Raw genomic sequence first — 18,322 nt, forward strand, 5'->3', positions numbered from 1 at the left:
CCCCCCCCCCCCCTCCAATGTTTGCTCCCCCTGCTACTTGACCCCCTGATGACTGCCCCCCCCCTCCTCAACTGCCATTTGCCTTGCTGCCACTTGCCTTGTTACTAGTTCCTTCACTGCCGTGTAGCACCCTGCTGAGCATCTCCCCACCAGATACTGCACCACCCCGTGCCTCCACATCCTGTCCCATCAAGTACCAGCCTCTACACTGGTATTTGATTCTAAGATGAGGCTATGTTTTCCTTATGCTAAATGGGGGCAGGGGAACCTCATCTTGGAATCAAATAAATACAGCATTACATATTTCAGAAACAGCTGGTTTGGCAGATGGCTTGGCAACAGCCGACCTGTACAAGACTAAGCTTTAGGAATAACTTTGACACTCCTTCCTCAAGCTGGTGATGTTTGGATCAGTTACAGGTGATATCATCAGGTTCTGCAGGAAGGGTATTCAGTACACTATTATCTTACCATCAAGCATCCAGCCCAGGGGTTTTCAACCTTTTTTAATAAGTGTAGCCCCGGTGGCTGTACATGGACCGGAGCAGGGGAGTGGGGGGAATCACGGTTGGATGCAGGGTGGCGGCAGTGGGGTGGTGGGTGGTGGCGACGGTGCAAGCTTCCCCGCTCCCCCCACACCCCCCCTCATCTATCTAGCTGGGCAGCACCTGTGCGGCCTGCAGAGGGGCGCCACTGCCCTTGCCCTCCCACCGGCCCTGCTCCTGGGAGATGGTGGTATGGGCTGGTGGGTGGTGGCAGTCAATGCCCGCCCACCTGTGCATACCCCCTAGGGCCTTCCTAAGTACCCCTGGGGATACACATACCCCTGGTTGACAACCGCTGATCTAGCCTATCCATCGAGTGAGATAAGCATTAAAATAGCTGTAATAGCTTATGTGAGGAGCCAATAGCTATATGAGAGGGAAAATACCGACTTTGATTATAACCATCAGGCAATTAGTGAAGACAAGAAGTATTATAAATACCAGAGGAAATTCTGCATTGTGTATGAGACAACAAGAGACAAAAGAAAAGCAAACCTCAGGCTCTTAATCTTCTAGTCTCATTCAGTGAAAACTCCTGAGTGACACCTTCAATTTTTAACATTGAGAGTGTGAGTGAGTGAAGTATGAGTGAAGTCTTCCAAACATTAAGAGCCTGAATCACACAAAGAAGAAAAAGGAAGAGATATAGCATACAAATAGTGGAAGCTGATATTTTTCAGATGTATTGTGTGGTAAGAATAGGGAAATATGGAAAAGTATCTTGTCTCATACCTGTAGCTACTAGTTGACTCAGTGAAATAAAACTTAAAAAAAATACTGTCTGGTACTATCTTATACTTAAGTTTATAACATCTGTAATGGGCAAGTCAAGATCCAGTACTTATGCACACAGCAAAGCAAGATAATTTCTTACATTAATAAACCATTTGCAATAATGTTGCCATCAAAAGTGACAAATTGTGTTTTTATATTGCATCATGGGAACTATAGTCTTCATTTCTGTCCTTTGCTATAATGTCAACTTACTGCCTGAGATAACTGGAGCTGAGTGGCCAAAACAAGTCTTCTAACTAAACTGCAACTGAAGACTTGGTATCAGGAAGATTCTCAAATCGCCTAGTTCCCCAGAGGGATCAGAAGTTCTGCCATAAATGATGCTTCTATCTAGCAAGTTTGTAACACCTGTCAAAAATCGCAAGTAATATAGTGTTGTTTACTTAAATAATGCTTAGGCTAGGGTTATGTTCTATAGTCTTTACTATGATTTAGCTGATTGGCACTTTTCTGGGACACTTAGCAGGTCTTTCTTGAATTCCAAGTCTATCAGGATTCATTATCAACAGGGAAGGCTATTTTTGATAACAAAGTGAGGTTTCTGTTACACCCTGAGAAAAGTTTGATACCTTTATCATCCTGTACTTGGATAATATTTATGTAATCATTAAACTTACTACTGTGCTTTAAATTAAAGTATAAAGAGCTTTCATTTAAAAGAATAGGTAATTTTAGATGTCTCATTTGTCTGTATAGTATTAACCATTGTGAATTATTTCAGCAGTTTGCTGAACATTAGAAATGCTAGATCATCTAAATTTTGAAACCCAAGTGTTTTGATAGCGTACAAAATAGAAGTCTGGAATTGTTATTTGTATTTAAACAGGTGTTCTGTGGAACAAGGTTTAGGATAGGGTGGGATTTTTTTATCTCTATTAAAATAGAAGAGTCCTCATTTGGCAACTGGACATGTTAACTTTCATCAGAAAATCCTCTTGATTACCTCTGGACCTAATGTGGTAAATACTGTAATGTCTTCTGGACATATTTTTTTCTAATTCTTTTTTCCTCACTGAAAATATAACGCACAGAAAAAAGGGAGATGTCAAATTAGCTTTGAGTTCTTCATTATGGTCACTCAGGATCCCTCTACTAGTTCACATGGACTATGGTGCTATAGTTTAAGCCCCTGACAAAACACAGAAATTCTTCATAATTTGCAGTATATAAAAGTGTGGCTTACACAATTAAATCTCTCAAACCATTCTACTTAGTTTTATGTCACAGATTTTACGTTTATAAAGATACGTGCATGGTCCTGGCAGAATGTTATTTTTTTTCTAAAATGATGGAAGGTTTTCTATTTTTAGGATTTGCATGCTTCAGTGTTATAAAGGAACATATGGGAAGCAGAAGCTACACTTGAGAGCATTGCTATATAGAAGATACTAGAATAATGGGGGTAGAAGTGGGTACTCATGAATGTTCGCAGAATAATTTAAAGTGAGGTTTAGAGAATCAGAATGGGAACACGCTTTTCTCTTCTAAAAAAAAATACCAAGAATGTGACCATTTTAGTTTTTGTTCTACAGTAAGACAGAAAAACAATATTGCAAGCTGACCCAGCAGTAAACCAGTTCGTTGACATGTCCCAGGGAACTCGGAGTATTCTGGGAGCGTTGATAACCATAGCTCTTCAGCAGACCGACTTGTGGGCTGCCCTAAACCTAGAGGCTTTGACAGCTATGGGAACCCTGGGATCCAGGGCTTGAGAATCCTCCCATTTCCATCTGAGCATTCAAGTGGCCTGCTGAGGAAGTGTTTGGCTTCACTGGCAGGAAACCAGACAGATTTTCTTCTTGCCTGGGTTTTGGTGGAATTTTGTTGAAAACATTGTGTTCCTACTGAATGTTTTGATTTTGATGAGTCTGCATTTTCTCGTGGAAAAACATGGTGCTGAGGATTTTCTGAACAAGCTCCAGTTGTATGAGTGTCTAGAACAATATAGTGGTGCTGGCTATCAAGTTTCCTTTTGTAAAATAACTGTTAGCCTGTAGTATTTTGAACACTGATGGTACTAAGAAATGACGGAAATTTACATTATTTGAGGTCTTTTAAAAAAAGTTTATTCCCATTTTAAAATCAGTGACTGGGGGCAGCTCGGCATGTGAATGTTGGATTGGATTAGTTTGTGGCCCATCTGCTATCTATCTAATTATTTTATTGCTATTATATGACTCCCATTCTGCATAGCGTCTAGATTCCAGTAAGGAAAAAACATAGACCTGGAAATTATTTAAATCCTGTATATAATTCTGTCGTATTTGTTCAGGCATACAGAGAAACAATAGCATGGTTCCGAACTTTTGACTTCACCTTTGCATACTGTAGTCTGTTGAATTATTTTTATGCAGTCCCATGACAGCACATGCATACAGGCTGTGTTTACAGACCCACCTTTCCTCAACAACCTGGTAATGGTTGTTGTATTGTTGATTTATCACATAAACCAAATAGTTGCATTGCCACCATTCTGCTACCTCAAGACCTCATAGTACCAAGTCTTCTGAAAAATGCATTTTAAACTTTTTCACTAAAGAAAATGAAGGATCTGCTGACAAAGCAGAGATGTATGGAGAAAGCTGTTGTTCTGAAGGAAATAGATGTGTGTGGTGTAGATATGATGGTGTAGTTACGCTCTTTATTTGCTGTGACTAGAATACAATTCAGTTTTAAAACCATCTTTCAGAATCTTATTACTTTAGATTTAAGAATTTCTATAACCTGAAATTTCACATAGATATAAGTTATCCAAGCTTGATTGCGTTAATAATTTTTTCTTCTTATAATGTTCCATTTAATAAAACAACTGGTTTACAAGTAAAAGTAAAATCTTGCATAGAACTGGCTTCCCCCTCCCCCCAACCCCATGCTTCTTCTCCCAACTTTGATGCTTAGGCACCATTTCGTGTTCTCTTCCAAACTGAAAAGAGAAGCTGTTCCTTGCAAAAGGGAGACAGTGTAATTTATTCTCTTAGAAAACTGGATGAACTGTGCAGATTAATGACAGATATGGAGCAATAGCTGGAGAGATAAGGCAGGATGCAGCAAAGTTATTGGGCCATAAATATGAAGGTTTAGGAATTGTATCATTGAACTGAAACTAACAGAGTTTGATTAGCACCTGGATTATCCACACATCAACACCTGAAACTGGTTTCATAGTTTCTAGGGTCGGAAGGGCCCTGAACAGATCATCAAGTCCAACCTGCTGCCCTGGGCAGGAACGAGTGCTGGGATCATAATACCCCAGCCAGATCTATCCAACCTCCTCTTGGTTTTAATCATTCATTATGCCCACCAGGGCAGGATTATCTCTGATCTGTGCAACCCAGCTCATATTACCCCTACCTTAGTATAGCCACTGTAGGCTACAGTTTAATGTAAACACCCCGCCTGCCCCCCTCCCCTGCTGACCCAGTACAAGCCCACTGTCCCATCCCAGCATCCCCCCCACCACACCCAAATCCCTGCTCACTGCCTCTGCCCCGCCACTGTCTACTTGTAGCTGCCCATGCTGTCTGTTTGGCAGTAGCAGGCAGGGTTCAGCTGCCCAACAGCAGCAGCTGGGCAGGCAGATTAACTCTTCCCTGTCTACTCCCTTGGGACAGACAGACAGGTCACTACAAGTAGGTGGGGGGAGGCAGCAAGGGGGAGTCCCAAAGGGCAGGGAGGAAGCCCAGAATGGGAAGGGGTGAATTTTTACTTTTCTGTCCTCCATGCCCCTGCTGTCCTGAAATGTGACTGCTCCAAACTTGAGCTAGCACTAATACTGATCTATATTTATGTGGCTCACAGTGTAACATGTAACAGGGCTCTTTCTTCATCTCAGATGCCTAGTAATAGGCTGAAAGGTTCATCTCAGATAGTCAGTAACCGGCTGAACGGTAAGGTTTGGTAGTATTGCAGGAGGTGTTTATGGGCTGGTTAATGAAACAGACTTTCCTAATTAGTTATGAACTGAACAATGCATAAATTAAAGTGCATGTATTCAGAATTTTTAAATCTGATAAGGGTCTATAAAAAAGAGGTAATTTTGGTGGAACCAGGTACATATTTTTGGAGACAAATCATGTACATGTAAGGCCCCTGACACGTGCTACATTGAAAATGTGATCGGCAGGTTAATTGTACCTTCAGTAGTAACCTGTCCACATGTTCAAGTCAATTTAAGACATGATAAATGAGCCACAAAATATTTCACATATTATGTAGAACAACTTTGTGACTCATTTGCATTGCACCTTAAACTGAACATGTGGCCTGTTGAGGCTGGCCCATAACAGATCCCAATGCTCAGCAGCTGTGTGGGGCATCCCCAGGGTCTGGGACAAAGCTGTTCCCTACCCAGAGGAACTGGAGGCAGAACCAGTCACTGGAACCCAGATCCCTTGCCTGACTGCCCAAGGAAGATGGGGGTGCAGCAAGCCCAATATTGGGGAATGTCTCCCCAGTGTTGTACTTAGTGCACCCCAGACCTTTAAAACTGTGTGTGTGTAGCTGAGCTGCACACATGAATTCCAGACATCCCCAATTGCCTGAGGACCCAGGAAACAAGAAGCCTGTCCCTGATCCCAATGTCCCCATATTCTGGAACCTGTAAAAATCACATGTGCTGCCAAGCTGTGTAGCACATGGTTTTTACTATCCCCATGCATTGGGCCTCTGGGTTTGGGCTGCCTAGGGATATGTGAAGACTATGTGTTCCTCCTTAGCTGGTGCTTTGACAGTGAAGTGATTGCTGGTTGGACATGAGGATCAGACTGGAGCTGGTTCCAGACCCTGGTTTGGTTCCTGGCATCTGCTGACAATTAGTTGATTGTGGACTTCTGGCTTTCAATTCACTCATACAGTGGAGCTTAGCCTCATAGTTCCAGGCTCCCACTGCATTGGAAAGTAAGGTACAATTGGGATCTAATCCCTGATCCCAGAATGGCACATCCTGCCATGAGCATTTAGCATGTCAGGAGGCATGATTATTGGGATTGCAGATCAGATCCCATTATGCCTTTAAAAGGGTTGGGCAAAATATCTGGCTTATCAAGAGATTCTATCCAGGCTTTGGGAGGTCCCTTACTGCCATGCCCAGGTGTGGAGGGCAGCCCAGGCCACGGCACATGCAGCCTGTCATGGTGGCTAGATTTGGCTTCACAGCAGCTCCCACAGTGGCAGATCACTCTGCCTGGCTGCTATTGCCAGCATCTCTGCCACTGCCACTGGACTCGGCCCCAGCCCCACTGCCCAGGCACCCCGACCTATCTACCCTGCACCCACCACCAGGGGTGCCAGATGGAGGAGGTGGATGAGGGGGTCTGCATGCAGACGAGCCCAGGACCACTGCAGGCAGGGTGCGCTCAGCTGGGTGAATGGGATGGGGCCATGGGTGGGCACGGAGTGGCATTCAGGGTGGCTGGGTGGGGCTAGGGCTGATATCTTGGGGTGGTGACAATGTAGGGCCAAGGCCCAGGGCAAAGTCATGATCTGCACATCCCTGCCTGTGGAACCAGTGCCCATTGCAAAGATGTGTGGGGAGTAGATTGCAGATCTGCCCCAGGCACCAACTCTACACTGTAACCACTCCATGATTGTGGCCCCAAATTCTCATCTCACTCCTGGATGCCACTCCCAACCCACCCGCAGCCCCGTCCCATCTTCCTGGCCAAGCGCACCTTGCCCATACGGGGTCCCAGGTTGGGCTCCATGTAGACCCTGCCCATCAGCTCCACCTGGCACCCCCAGCAGTGGGTGCAGGGCAGATGGGCCCAGGGCCAGATAGGATCAATTCCCCCTTCACCACGCCAGGCCAGGTCAGCAATCCCCCCCCAACCCCCCAGCCCGTAATAGCTCACCAAAACTCCTTAAGTGGTCCTCCAGCCCAAATAGTTGCCCATCCCTGCTTTAAGTGATCGTCTGTCAGCAACCTAAGTCTGTTAAACTCTACTCTGTCAACTCTAACAAACAAAACTGCATATCAACTATTGAATATATTACTGCATGAGGCTGCAGGTGTGGCAGCCAGCAAAAAGCATGAATGCCAGTAGTCAATGGGGAAATGCAGGAGAAGAGGGACTGCTCAATAGGGGTGTGCAAAATGGGCCGTATTCACTTTGAATTCAGATTTGGCTCAAACTGGGGACAGTGATTTGATTTTTGATTCGGATCACTGTCCTGATTCAACTTGGGCGAATCCGAATCTGAAATCAGCGATTCAGCCATAGACGCAGCTTTAAATGTTTTTTGTACATACCTTGAGGTACCAGGCATGGCTCGTGAATGCTGCAATGGTGGGGTGGATGGAGCGTTCCACGGGAGCGTGGGGGAAGGCCCATGTGCTTGGCAAACCCAGAAGTGGATTGGAAGTACTTCCGGTTCATTTCTGGGTCTGCCACTGAGCGCACTGGAGGCTCCCCCACACCCCAGGCTCAGCAATCAGCTGCAGGGGGACCCCGGGTTCCCCCCCAGGCCCAGGAGACACCAGTCACTGAGCCAGGGAGGTGTGCGGGGGGGCCTCCTGTGCACTCCCCAGCAGACCCGGAAGTGGACCGGAAGTACTTCTGGTCCACTTCTGGGTCTGCTGCCAAGCGCGCTGGGGACCACCCCCGCGCTCCTGTGGGACGCTCCATCCACCCTACCATCTTATCATTCACAAGCCATCTGGTACGTTGAGGTATGTAGAAAAAACATAAAACTATGTACGAATCATCGAATCTTTCTGAATCTCTCTGAATTGATTTGGAGGGTTCCAATTCAATTCAGAGAGATTAACGTGTCTCTTGATTCAATTCGGATTCAGAGATTTGGCCACTGAATTGGGCCGAATCTCCACTGAATCGTATCAGTGACCAAAGCTTCGCCAGCCCTACTGCTCAATCCTTTTTGTCCTCTAGGTTTTATGAGGGGAAGTCAGAGCACAGGGTTTCTGCTGAAGATTTTCAGTTTTTACACTGAATTACTCTGTCACCTTGGACACTTCACTGGACCTTGGGATTCCCCTCTACAAAAAAGTGCTCAATTATATTTTGCTCTTGGATGTGCAGGGAAGATGAACTGTTTGTTATCTTACACAATGTTATGAAGATGGAAAGTGCCGCCTCCTAAAAGTAGGTATTTTATTAGGACTTCCTCTCTTATTCAGGCCCTGTGTAAGCTCTGTTTGCATACAGTGTGTGTTTTCTGCATTTCAATTTCATTTTCTCATTTCTTTTGTAGTTAGATCTCAAATTGTGTAATAACATGAAAACAAACATAAGCACTGTAGCACAACATTACAAAATGTGTTGTGACAGAAGCACAGCAGGGGTCAGCTGCGCGTTGACTCATTCAGACAGGATATATGCAGATAAACCATGAATACATTCAATCTCCAGAGAGTTGAAAAGCTTCACTTTTTCTTTGCGACACCTGCTCATCCAAGCCAACCCTACAGTGAGCAAAAGTTACATTGCTTGACGACAACAGAGGACCAAAAAATAGGCATGTGATTGCTACAATTAATCTCAACAGGATAGGTGTCAGTATGGTAAAAATAAATCACCTGAGTAGGTGATTTATTGTTGTTAACAATGTAAATCCAGAATCATTGATGTAGGGCTTCTTCATATGGTTGATACAGATTTGCATGTGTATGTTTGGACACTAAAGAAAGGGCCTCTCTCTCTAAGGCTCTCATTATTGCAGTTTTCACAAGTACTAAATGGTTGTCTTATCTCTTTCATGGGCAGACAATAAAAAGGAAAATTTACAGCAAAATGTATAGCACGTTAGCCGGTCAGGCAAAATGTTTATTATACTACGATGTCTCCATAACTTGGGGAAAAAAACATGTATGTGAATTTTTCAGGTTAATTTTACAACACTATGTCTATTTTAATTAACTTTATTCTTACATCTATGCTTATCTATTTTTATTAATTTTTTGCTCTATGCATTTTCTGACAACATTTAGTAGTAAGCAGTCATATATGTTTAATTTTTTTTCAGTAATTGTACATGGTATCTTTCTTTTCTTTTTGCTAATAAGCAAGCATTTACAATAATCAAAGTTATGTTTTTCCACTTAAAAATGTGTTCCCTTTTTTCTTTTACCAGTGTTATCATTACAACAGTCCTGTACCTTTCTGATGCCCTTCGTAAAAACTTCTTAAATGAAAACTTTGATTACAAGGTACAGTGAGTTAACTTCCTCCAAAATATATGCTGGGCCATGTTACCAGTGCAATAATCGGTCAATCTACAGCTATTGTGATACAGGTTTGGATAAAACACAGCTAAAAATTCTCAGCTGTTAGAAGGCCTACAGTACCATAGAGAGAAAATCAGGAGTCATGTTTCAAAATATCATGAGTACCAACCCACACCTCCCCTGCCATCCCCACCCCCAGTCCCTCCCTTGCCCTCCCCGCTCCCCTTTGAGTCTCTGACATGTACTTGTAGTATATGTTTAAATCAGGGTTTTTGATTAGCAACACTATTTTTTGCATGTTTTAAGATTGTCAGAAAGTAGAATCCATTCTTGTGTTTATTAACTGGCATGTTAATTGAAAAATATGGCTTTGGATATTTTCTAAATGTTCAGGTCCAGTTAACCTGCCACTTGCTCTTAAAATGTTATTTTGGGTTGATTATTGTTAAAAATAGCCTGCAATTAAGTACCTAATGAATTTGGGTATCTGTAACATCTGATGGTCAGAGTGTTATACTAAAATTATAGAATGATGCTTTGAGAGTTAAATACAAAACGTTCAATTAAAGCTCATAAGAGGCTTACCTGAATTAGAAAGGAAATTGGGCATGCTATGCAAAGGGTGTGAACACACAGGGCCTGATAACGCACAGAGCCTGATTAACAGGAGTACAGAGTTATGAGTGCCTTCAGCTCAAAGCATTGGAGAAAATGCTGGTCTATATTACCATAAATACTTGGAAACATTTATTACCCCTGTGAGGTTCTGCAAGTGCATAGACTAAAAGTGATGGCAAAATTACCTGCTCCCTCCAGAGGATTCTGTGCTTAATCAACTCACTTATCAAAATTCTTACCATCTCCTGCGGAAGTACAGGCAGACAGAAGGGCATGTTGGCACCTTTCTGTAGAAATATAGTGGACAGAAAAGGACTTCCTGTACACTTTTTATTTTTGCATTACTGTTCCGGAGAAGCCTTGCTTTAGCTTAGAGTTGGTAGTTTTTAAATAGCTGCAGGGGGACCCCGGGTTCCCCCCCAGGCCCAGGAGACACCAGTCACTGAGCCAGGGAGGTGTGCGGGGGGGCCTCCTGTGCACTCCCCAGCAGACCCGGAAGTGGACCGGAAGTACTTCTGGTCCACTTCTGGGTCTGCTGCCAAGCGCGCTGGGGACCACCCCCGCGCTCCTGTGGGACGCTCCATCCACCCTACCATCTTATCATTCACAAGCCATCTGGTACGTTGAGGTATGTAGAAAAAACATAAAACTATGTACGAATCATCGAATCTTTCTGAATCTCTCTGAATTGATTTGGAGGGTTCCAATTCAATTCAGAGAGATTAACGTGTCTCTTGATTCAATTCGGATTCAGAGATTTGGCCACTGAATTGGGCCGAATCTCCACTGAATCGTATCAGTGACCAAAGCTTCGCCAGCCCTACTGCTCAATCCTTTTTGTCCTCTAGGTTTTATGAGGGGAAGTCAGAGCACAGGGTTTCTGCTGAAGATTTTCAGTTTTTACACTGAATTACTCTGTCACCTTGGACACTTCACTGGACCTTGGGATTCCCCTCTACAAAAAAGTGCTCAATTATATTTTGCTCTTGGATGTGCAGGGAAGATGAACTGTTTGTTATCTTACACAATGTTATGAAGATGGAAAGTGCCGCCTCCTAAAAGTAGGTATTTTATTAGGACTTCCTCTCTTATTCAGGCCCTGTGTAAGCTCTGTTTGCATACAGTGTGTGTTTTCTGCATTTCAATTTCATTTTCTCATTTCTTTTGTAGTTAGATCTCAAATTGTGTAATAACATGAAAACAAACATAAGCACTGTAGCACAACATTACAAAATGTGTTGTGACAGAAGCACAGCAGGGGTCAGCTGCGCGTTGACTCATTCAGACAGGATATATGCAGATAAACCATGAATACATTCAATCTCCAGAGAGTTGAAAAGCTTCACTTTTTCTTTGCGACACCTGCTCATCCAAGCCAACCCTACAGTGAGCAAAAGTTACATTGCTTGACGACAACAGAGGACCAAAAAATAGGCATGTGATTGCTACAATTAATCTCAACAGGATAGGTGTCAGTATGGTAAAAATAAATCACCTGAGTAGGTGATTTATTGTTGTTAACAATGTAAATCCAGAATCATTGATGTAGGGCTTCTTCATATGGTTGATACAGATTTGCATGTGTATGTTTGGACACTAAAGAAAGGGCCTCTCTCTCTAAGGCTCTCATTATTGCAGTTTTCACAAGTACTAAATGGTTGTCTTATCTCTTTCATGGGCAGACAATAAAAAGGAAAATTTACAGCAAAATGTATAGCACGTTAGCCGGTCAGGCAAAATGTTTATTATACTACGATGTCTCCATAACTTGGGGAAAAAAACATGTATGTGAATTTTTCAGGTTAATTTTACAACACTATGTCTATTTTAATTAACTTTATTCTTACATCTATGCTTATCTATTTTTATTAATTTTTTGCTCTATGCATTTTCTGACAACATTTAGTAGTAAGCAGTCATATATGTTTAATTTTTTTTCAGTAATTGTACATGGTATCTTTCTTTTCTTTTTGCTAATAAGCAAGCATTTACAATAATCAAAGTTATGTTTTTCCACTTAAAAATGTGTTCCCTTTTTTCTTTTACCAGTGTTATCATTACAACAGTCCTGTACCTTTCTGATGCCCTTCGTAAAAACTTCTTAAATGAAAACTTTGATTACAAGGTACAGTGAGTTAACTTCCTCCAAAATATATGCTGGGCCATGTTACCAGTGCAATAATCGGTCAATCTACAGCTATTGTGATACAGGTTTGGATAAAACACAGCTAAAAATTCTCAGCTGTTAGAAGGCCTACAGTACCATAGAGAGAAAATCAGGAGTCATGTTTCAAAATATCATGAGTACCAACCCACACCTCCCCTGCCATCCCCACCCCCAGTCCCTCCCTTGCCCTCCCCGCTCCCCTTTGAGTCTCTGACATGTACTTGTAGTATATGTTTAAATCAGGGTTTTTGATTAGCAACACTATTTTTTGCATGTTTTAAGATTGTCAGAAAGTAGAATCCATTCTTGTGTTTATTAACTGGCATGTTAATTGAAAAATATGGCTTTGGATATTTTCTAAATGTTCAGGTCCAGTTAACCTGCCACTTGCTCTTAAAATGTTATTTTGGGTTGATTATTGTTAAAAATAGCCTGCAATTAAGTACCTAATGAATTTGGGTATCTGTAACATCTGATGGTCAGAGTGTTATACTAAAATTATAGAATGATGCTTTGAGAGTTAAATACAAAACGTTCAATTAAAGCTCATAAGAGGCTTACCTGAATTAGAAAGGAAATTGGGCATGCTATGCAAAGGGTGTGAACACACAGGGCCTGATAACGCACAGAGCCTGATTAACAGGAGTACAGAGTTATGAGTGCCTTCAGCTCAAAGCATTGGAGAAAATGCTGGTCTATATTACCATAAATACTTGGAAACATTTATTACCCCTGTGAGGTTCTGCAAGTGCATAGACTAAAAGTGATGGCAAAATTACCTGCTCCCTCCAGAGGATTCTGTGCTTAATCAACTCACTTATCAAAATTCTTACCATCTCCTGCGGAAGTACAGGCAGACAGAAGGGCATGTTGGCACCTTTCTGTAGAAATATAGTGGACAGAAAAGGACTTCCTGTACACTTTTTATTTTTGCATTACTGTTCCGGAGAAGCCTTGCTTTAGCTTAGAGTTGGTAGTTTTTAAATACATAGTTTTACTGATGAACCTTTGCTCAATTATTTCCAAAAGCTAATTTTCACAGAATGAAGGGGAGACGCAAATTTATGCAACAATAAGATAAACAGTGCCATGTTTTACTTCATTCTAGTCTTACTGAGACATTGCAATGCTCAATATTCATGAGATATAAATGGGTGGTAGAGCTTGCCAGAGAATTACATTTCTGTTTTACTGCATTTTTTCAGGTTTGTTTCCATTCTGCATTCAGTTGAAAACAAAACTTTCTGAAAGTTGTTGTGAAACTAATTGTGTCGGAATACATTTTCAGATCAAAAAGGTTGGGGTTTGGATATGGATTTCTGTTGCTGAGTAACCAGAGAGTCCACCATGGAACTCCAAATCCTTCCTCTCAAAGGCTTAACTGAAACTGACAAGTCTTTGTGAAATATTTTGTCATAAATTACACAACATATATTTAAGGGAAAAAGACCATTTTGACAAAGTGGTCTGAACAACTCACCAGACAAGGACCAAAGAAGAGATGCCAACAATATGGTAATGTTGAGAGAATTTAAATAACGATATATCATGCATTTATTGTAGATCTGGGATTCCTACTTTTATCTTGCGGTCATTTTTATAAATCAGTTATGTCTGCAATTGGAAATGTTCACACCTTCCAAGAAGAAAAAGGTATTGGAAAAGTAAGTATCATTGTCAATTCCCATTAAGCATGCCTATAACATACATAGGAGTGGACAAGCAGGACATCCACTCCAGGGGGCTTATTTAGTGGGGCATGAGAGTGATGCACACCTCTGAGTCCATGCCATGGCAGCAACAGCTGGGGTGAGGGGAGCACCAGGAGTCAGGTAAGACTCCCTCCCCCCAATACCTGTCTCTGGCACTCAATACTTTCCCTCCCATGCTCCCCAACTCTCCCTAAAAACTTTTACTTTGGCAGTAATTCAAAAGAACAGCTGTGGTGGGGAGGGGCAGAGGGAAGGCGAGAAAGGAGGGAGCATTGTGAAGCACGTGGACCTGATACAAATCCCACTGAAGTGAACAGAAGTATTTGTTGACTTTAATGGGACTTGGATCAGGCCTTATCTGGTTCAGACAATTTTGTTCTGTAGGACTAAATTTAACTGTTTTTGTTATCTGAGCAGGAAATCTTAGTGGGGAAAAAAATCTTACGTAAATGAAGGCAGTAGGTGGTTATCACCACTTAGTTATTCCCATTGATTATAAGGTTTATAACCATATGTGGCTTTATTAAATAAGATATTTAATTAGATATGTATTAGACATTAGCTACTGTTTTCCTCTTTCCATGCAGCTTACCCAAAACTTGTGAAAAAATCTTAGCATTTCTGGAATCTTAGTTTTGATACTGTGAAGTGTGGGTTATAGTAAGCTTATAAAATATTTTTCTAAATAATGCTCTACTTCAATGGTTCTTTTTTTTAATATATCACAGATATGGTGACATGCGGGTAACAATGGGCTGCGAAATCTTCAGCATGTGGCAAAATTTAGGTAAGGAATTAAGAAAAAAAACCCTTTTGGTTAAGATTGAACAGTCAAACAAGGAAACACAAATAAAATTTGCAATAAAGTTTGGTTATGGATAAACATATATATTAAGGATTAAGAATCTAATACCTAATAATGTTTAGGATAACTCTAGTTAGCAGAGTATTCTCTTGCATTCTGAAGCTGTCATCACTGAATGGTAAGGCATTGTCATATTGTGTCAGACCAATCCAAATTTCTTCTAGAGGGAAGATAGAACAGACACTATTGGACAGTTCTGAAATACCCCTAGAGGTTCATCCTAACATCAGTAATAGAGTAGTTATCTTATGCCCAAAGCATGAGGATTTTAAGTTGTTCAAAACTATATTATCCTACCTAACGTAACTGTGAATTTTCTCATTATCCATATAAATGTCTAATCCTTTTTAAAAATATGTTAAGCTCTTGGCTCTAATTACATTTTTGGCAGAGATTCTGCCAGTTAGTTAGTCTTTGTTCAAAATAAAAGAGAAGTATTTTCTTAGAGTTCTCCTAATTTTGTTGCCCATCAGTAAAATGTAGCTTGTGAGGTAGGAGTGTGTTTTGTTTTTAAGAAGAAAAAGTGTTGCTTATAAAAAAAAAAAAAAAAAAAAAAAGGCAGAGGGTATGTCTACAGAGCCACTTTTCTATACATGGGAGTGTCTTATTGAGGAACATTGTCCTAAAAAAGTGCTGTTGTCACAAAACAAGTTATTTTGTCATGTAAGTGTGGCTTTGGGTGCATGCTAGTAAGCTCTCTGGAGAGAGAGAGGGAGTTTATTGGTGCATGCCCAACAACATGCTAGGGCAGCTATGTTACTTGTTTCAGGAGGGGAAACAGAGTGGAAGCAGCCAGAATGACACTGAAGTTGCATAGCCATTTCCTAAATGTCCTGAATTTGAACTTTGTGCTAATAAACACCCAAAACTCCAATGCATATATAAATTGGTCATGTCTTTTGAGTCAGTAGGTGGACTTTGAAGTGCTGGATAATTCCTATTTTGTCAGGCTAACAGAGCTGGATCATCTTATCTCTTCCAATCCCAGCAACAGCATGTGGTTGAGAACAAGATAGGTTTTCCCATCCCTTATCATTTGCAAGGCTGATTTAGCAAACATATGATTAAAGCAATGGATAGGAGAACAAAACTTATATTACCTTACTGGTTCTTCCTCTAGCTCATCTTGGAAAAACGTTGTTCCTTGTTTTATCTTTTTGTGATGCAATTATAATGATTTTCTGCATTATTATTAAGAAACCACATTAATTGTTTGCAAAATGTTTTGTGGTTCTTGGATAAAATTTATTAAAATGTATTTGTTTTCACTGACCTGGAGTACTGAAAGAATTAGCTAAGGCAATTTCAGAGCCATTGGCTATTATCTTCGATAGCTCATGAAGGTTGGGTAAGGTCCTGGGTGATTAGAAAAGGGCAAATATCGTGCCTATATTTTAAAAAAGAAAAAGATTCCAGGTAGTTACAGAATAGACAGTCTAACCTTGATCCCTGGAAGGATCATGGAATAGGTCCTTAAGGAATCTACTGAGAGGCACCAGGAGAAGAATAAGGTGATCAGGAACAGTCAGCATGGATTCACTGAGAGGAAGTCATGCCTGACTAATTTGAATTCCTTTTTTGCTAAGGTGTCAAGCTCTATGGATGGGGAGGGAAGAGCAGTGGATTTGATATACTTTGACTTAAGCAAGACTTTTGCCAGCATCTTCCATAACATTCTCAATAATAAGCTAAGGAAATACAGACTAGATGAAAGTACTGTACAGTGGATATATAACAAGTTGGAGCATGGTGTTCAACAACCTGTCCTCAGTGGCTCAATATCTAGTTGGGAAGAGGTGTCTAGTTGGGCTCCCAAGGACTCTGTCCTGGGTCTGGCATTGATTAATATATGTATTAATGATTTGGATGATGAGATTGAGTGCACACTTAGCAAATTTGTGGATAACCAAGTTACATAGAATTACAGACGCTGGAAGGTAGGACTAGGATCCAGAATAACTTGGATAAACTGGAGAAATGATCTGAAATCAATCAGATGAAATTTCAAAAGGACAAGTGTCTTAGAATAGAATAATTGCATGTACAGATACAAAGTGGGGTGAATGATGGGTTAGGCTGTGGTACTCCAGAAAAGGATCTATGAGTTACAGTGGACCACAAGCTAAATATGAACCAACAGTGTGCTCTTGTTGCAAAAAAAAAAAGGGAAAGAAAAGCCAACAGCAGCTTGGGTTGTACAAAAAGGAGTGTCACAGGCATGTCAAGGGAAGTAATGCTTTTTCTCTGTCCAGTTTTGAGCCCCACACTCCAAGAACAATGTGGACAGCAAGAGAGACAAAAATTGTTAGAGGTCTGGGAAATATAATTTACAGGGAGAGGCTGAAAGAACTAAGATTATTTAGTTGGTAGAAAAGAAGACTGAGGGTAGATTTGATAGTAGTCTTCAAGTACCTGAAGGGTGGTTATATGGAGGATGGAGACTATTCTCCGTGACTATAAGGGATAGAACTAGGAGCAACAATATCAAATTGTTGCAAGGAAATTTAAATTGGGGACTAGTAAGAATTCCTTCATTATGAGGATAGTTAAACACTGAGACAGGCTACCTAGAGAGGTTATAGAATCTGTGTCCCAGTAAATTTTCAATAGTAGGATACAGACATTAGACTTGAATGATTTAATCAGAGATGATTCTGTTTTGAGCATGGGGGAGGACTAGACGACTCCAACAGGTCCCTTCCACCCCTTCTTTCCTATGACTCTATGATCGGTTTCGACCTGGAAGGGTGTGGGCAGTGGGGTCCTGCAGGGCTCGGTCCTTGGACCGATACTCTTTAATGTCTTTAATGCATTCATCAGTGACTTGGACGAGGGAGTGAAGTGTACTCTGTCCAAGTTTGTGGATGACACAAAGCTATGAGGAGAAGTGGACACGCCGGAGGGCAGGGAACAGCTGCAAGCAGACCTGGACAGGTTGGACAAGTGGGCAGAAAAAAACAGAATGCAGTTCAACAAGGAGAAATGCAAAGTGCTGCACCTAGGGAGGAAAAATGTCCACACACCTACTGCCTAGGAATTGACCTGCTGGGCGGCACGGAAGTGGAAAGGGATCTTGGAGTCCTAGTGGACTCCAAGATGAACATGAGTCGGCAGTGTGACGAAGCCATCAGAAAAGCCAATGGCACTTTATCGTGCATCAGCAGATGCATGACGAACAGATCCAAAGAGGTGATACTTCCCCTCTATCAGGCGCTGGTCAGACTGCAGTTGGAGTAATGCGTGCAGTTCTGGGCACCACACTTCAAGAGGGATGCGGATAACCTGGAGAGGGTCCAGAGAAGGGCCATTCATATGGTTAAGGGCTTGCAGACCAAGCCCTATGAGGAGAGACTGGGGCACCTGGACCTCTTCAGCCTCCGCAAGAGAAGGTTGAGAGGCGACCTTGTGGCTGCCCGTAAGTTCATCACGGGGGCACAG

The 18,322-nt window shown here is 41.7% G+C and overlaps 1 protein-coding gene across 1 annotated transcript in view; it reads left to right on the top strand.

The window, feature by feature from the left end:
- DOCK4 (dedicator of cytokinesis 4) overlaps positions 1 to 18,322 on the top strand; it is a gene marked incomplete at its 5' end in the record, with an annotated part of 280,590 nt that overhangs the window by 196,325 nt on the left and 65,943 nt on the right. The window contains 3 exons of the mRNA XM_025208759.1: positions 9,429 to 9,504; positions 13,871 to 13,971; positions 14,748 to 14,806. Coding sequence (XP_025064544.1) covers positions 9,429 to 9,504; positions 13,871 to 13,971; positions 14,748 to 14,806 — 236 coding nt within the window. The remainder of the gene's footprint in view (positions 1 to 9,428; positions 9,505 to 13,870; positions 13,972 to 14,747; positions 14,807 to 18,322) is intronic.

Source organism: Alligator sinensis, unplaced genomic scaffold (assembly GCF_000455745.1).
Source record: "Alligator sinensis unplaced genomic scaffold, ASM45574v1 scaffold297_1, whole genome shotgun sequence".
NCBI classification, from domain to species: Eukaryota; Metazoa; Chordata; order Crocodylia; family Alligatoridae; genus Alligator; species Alligator sinensis.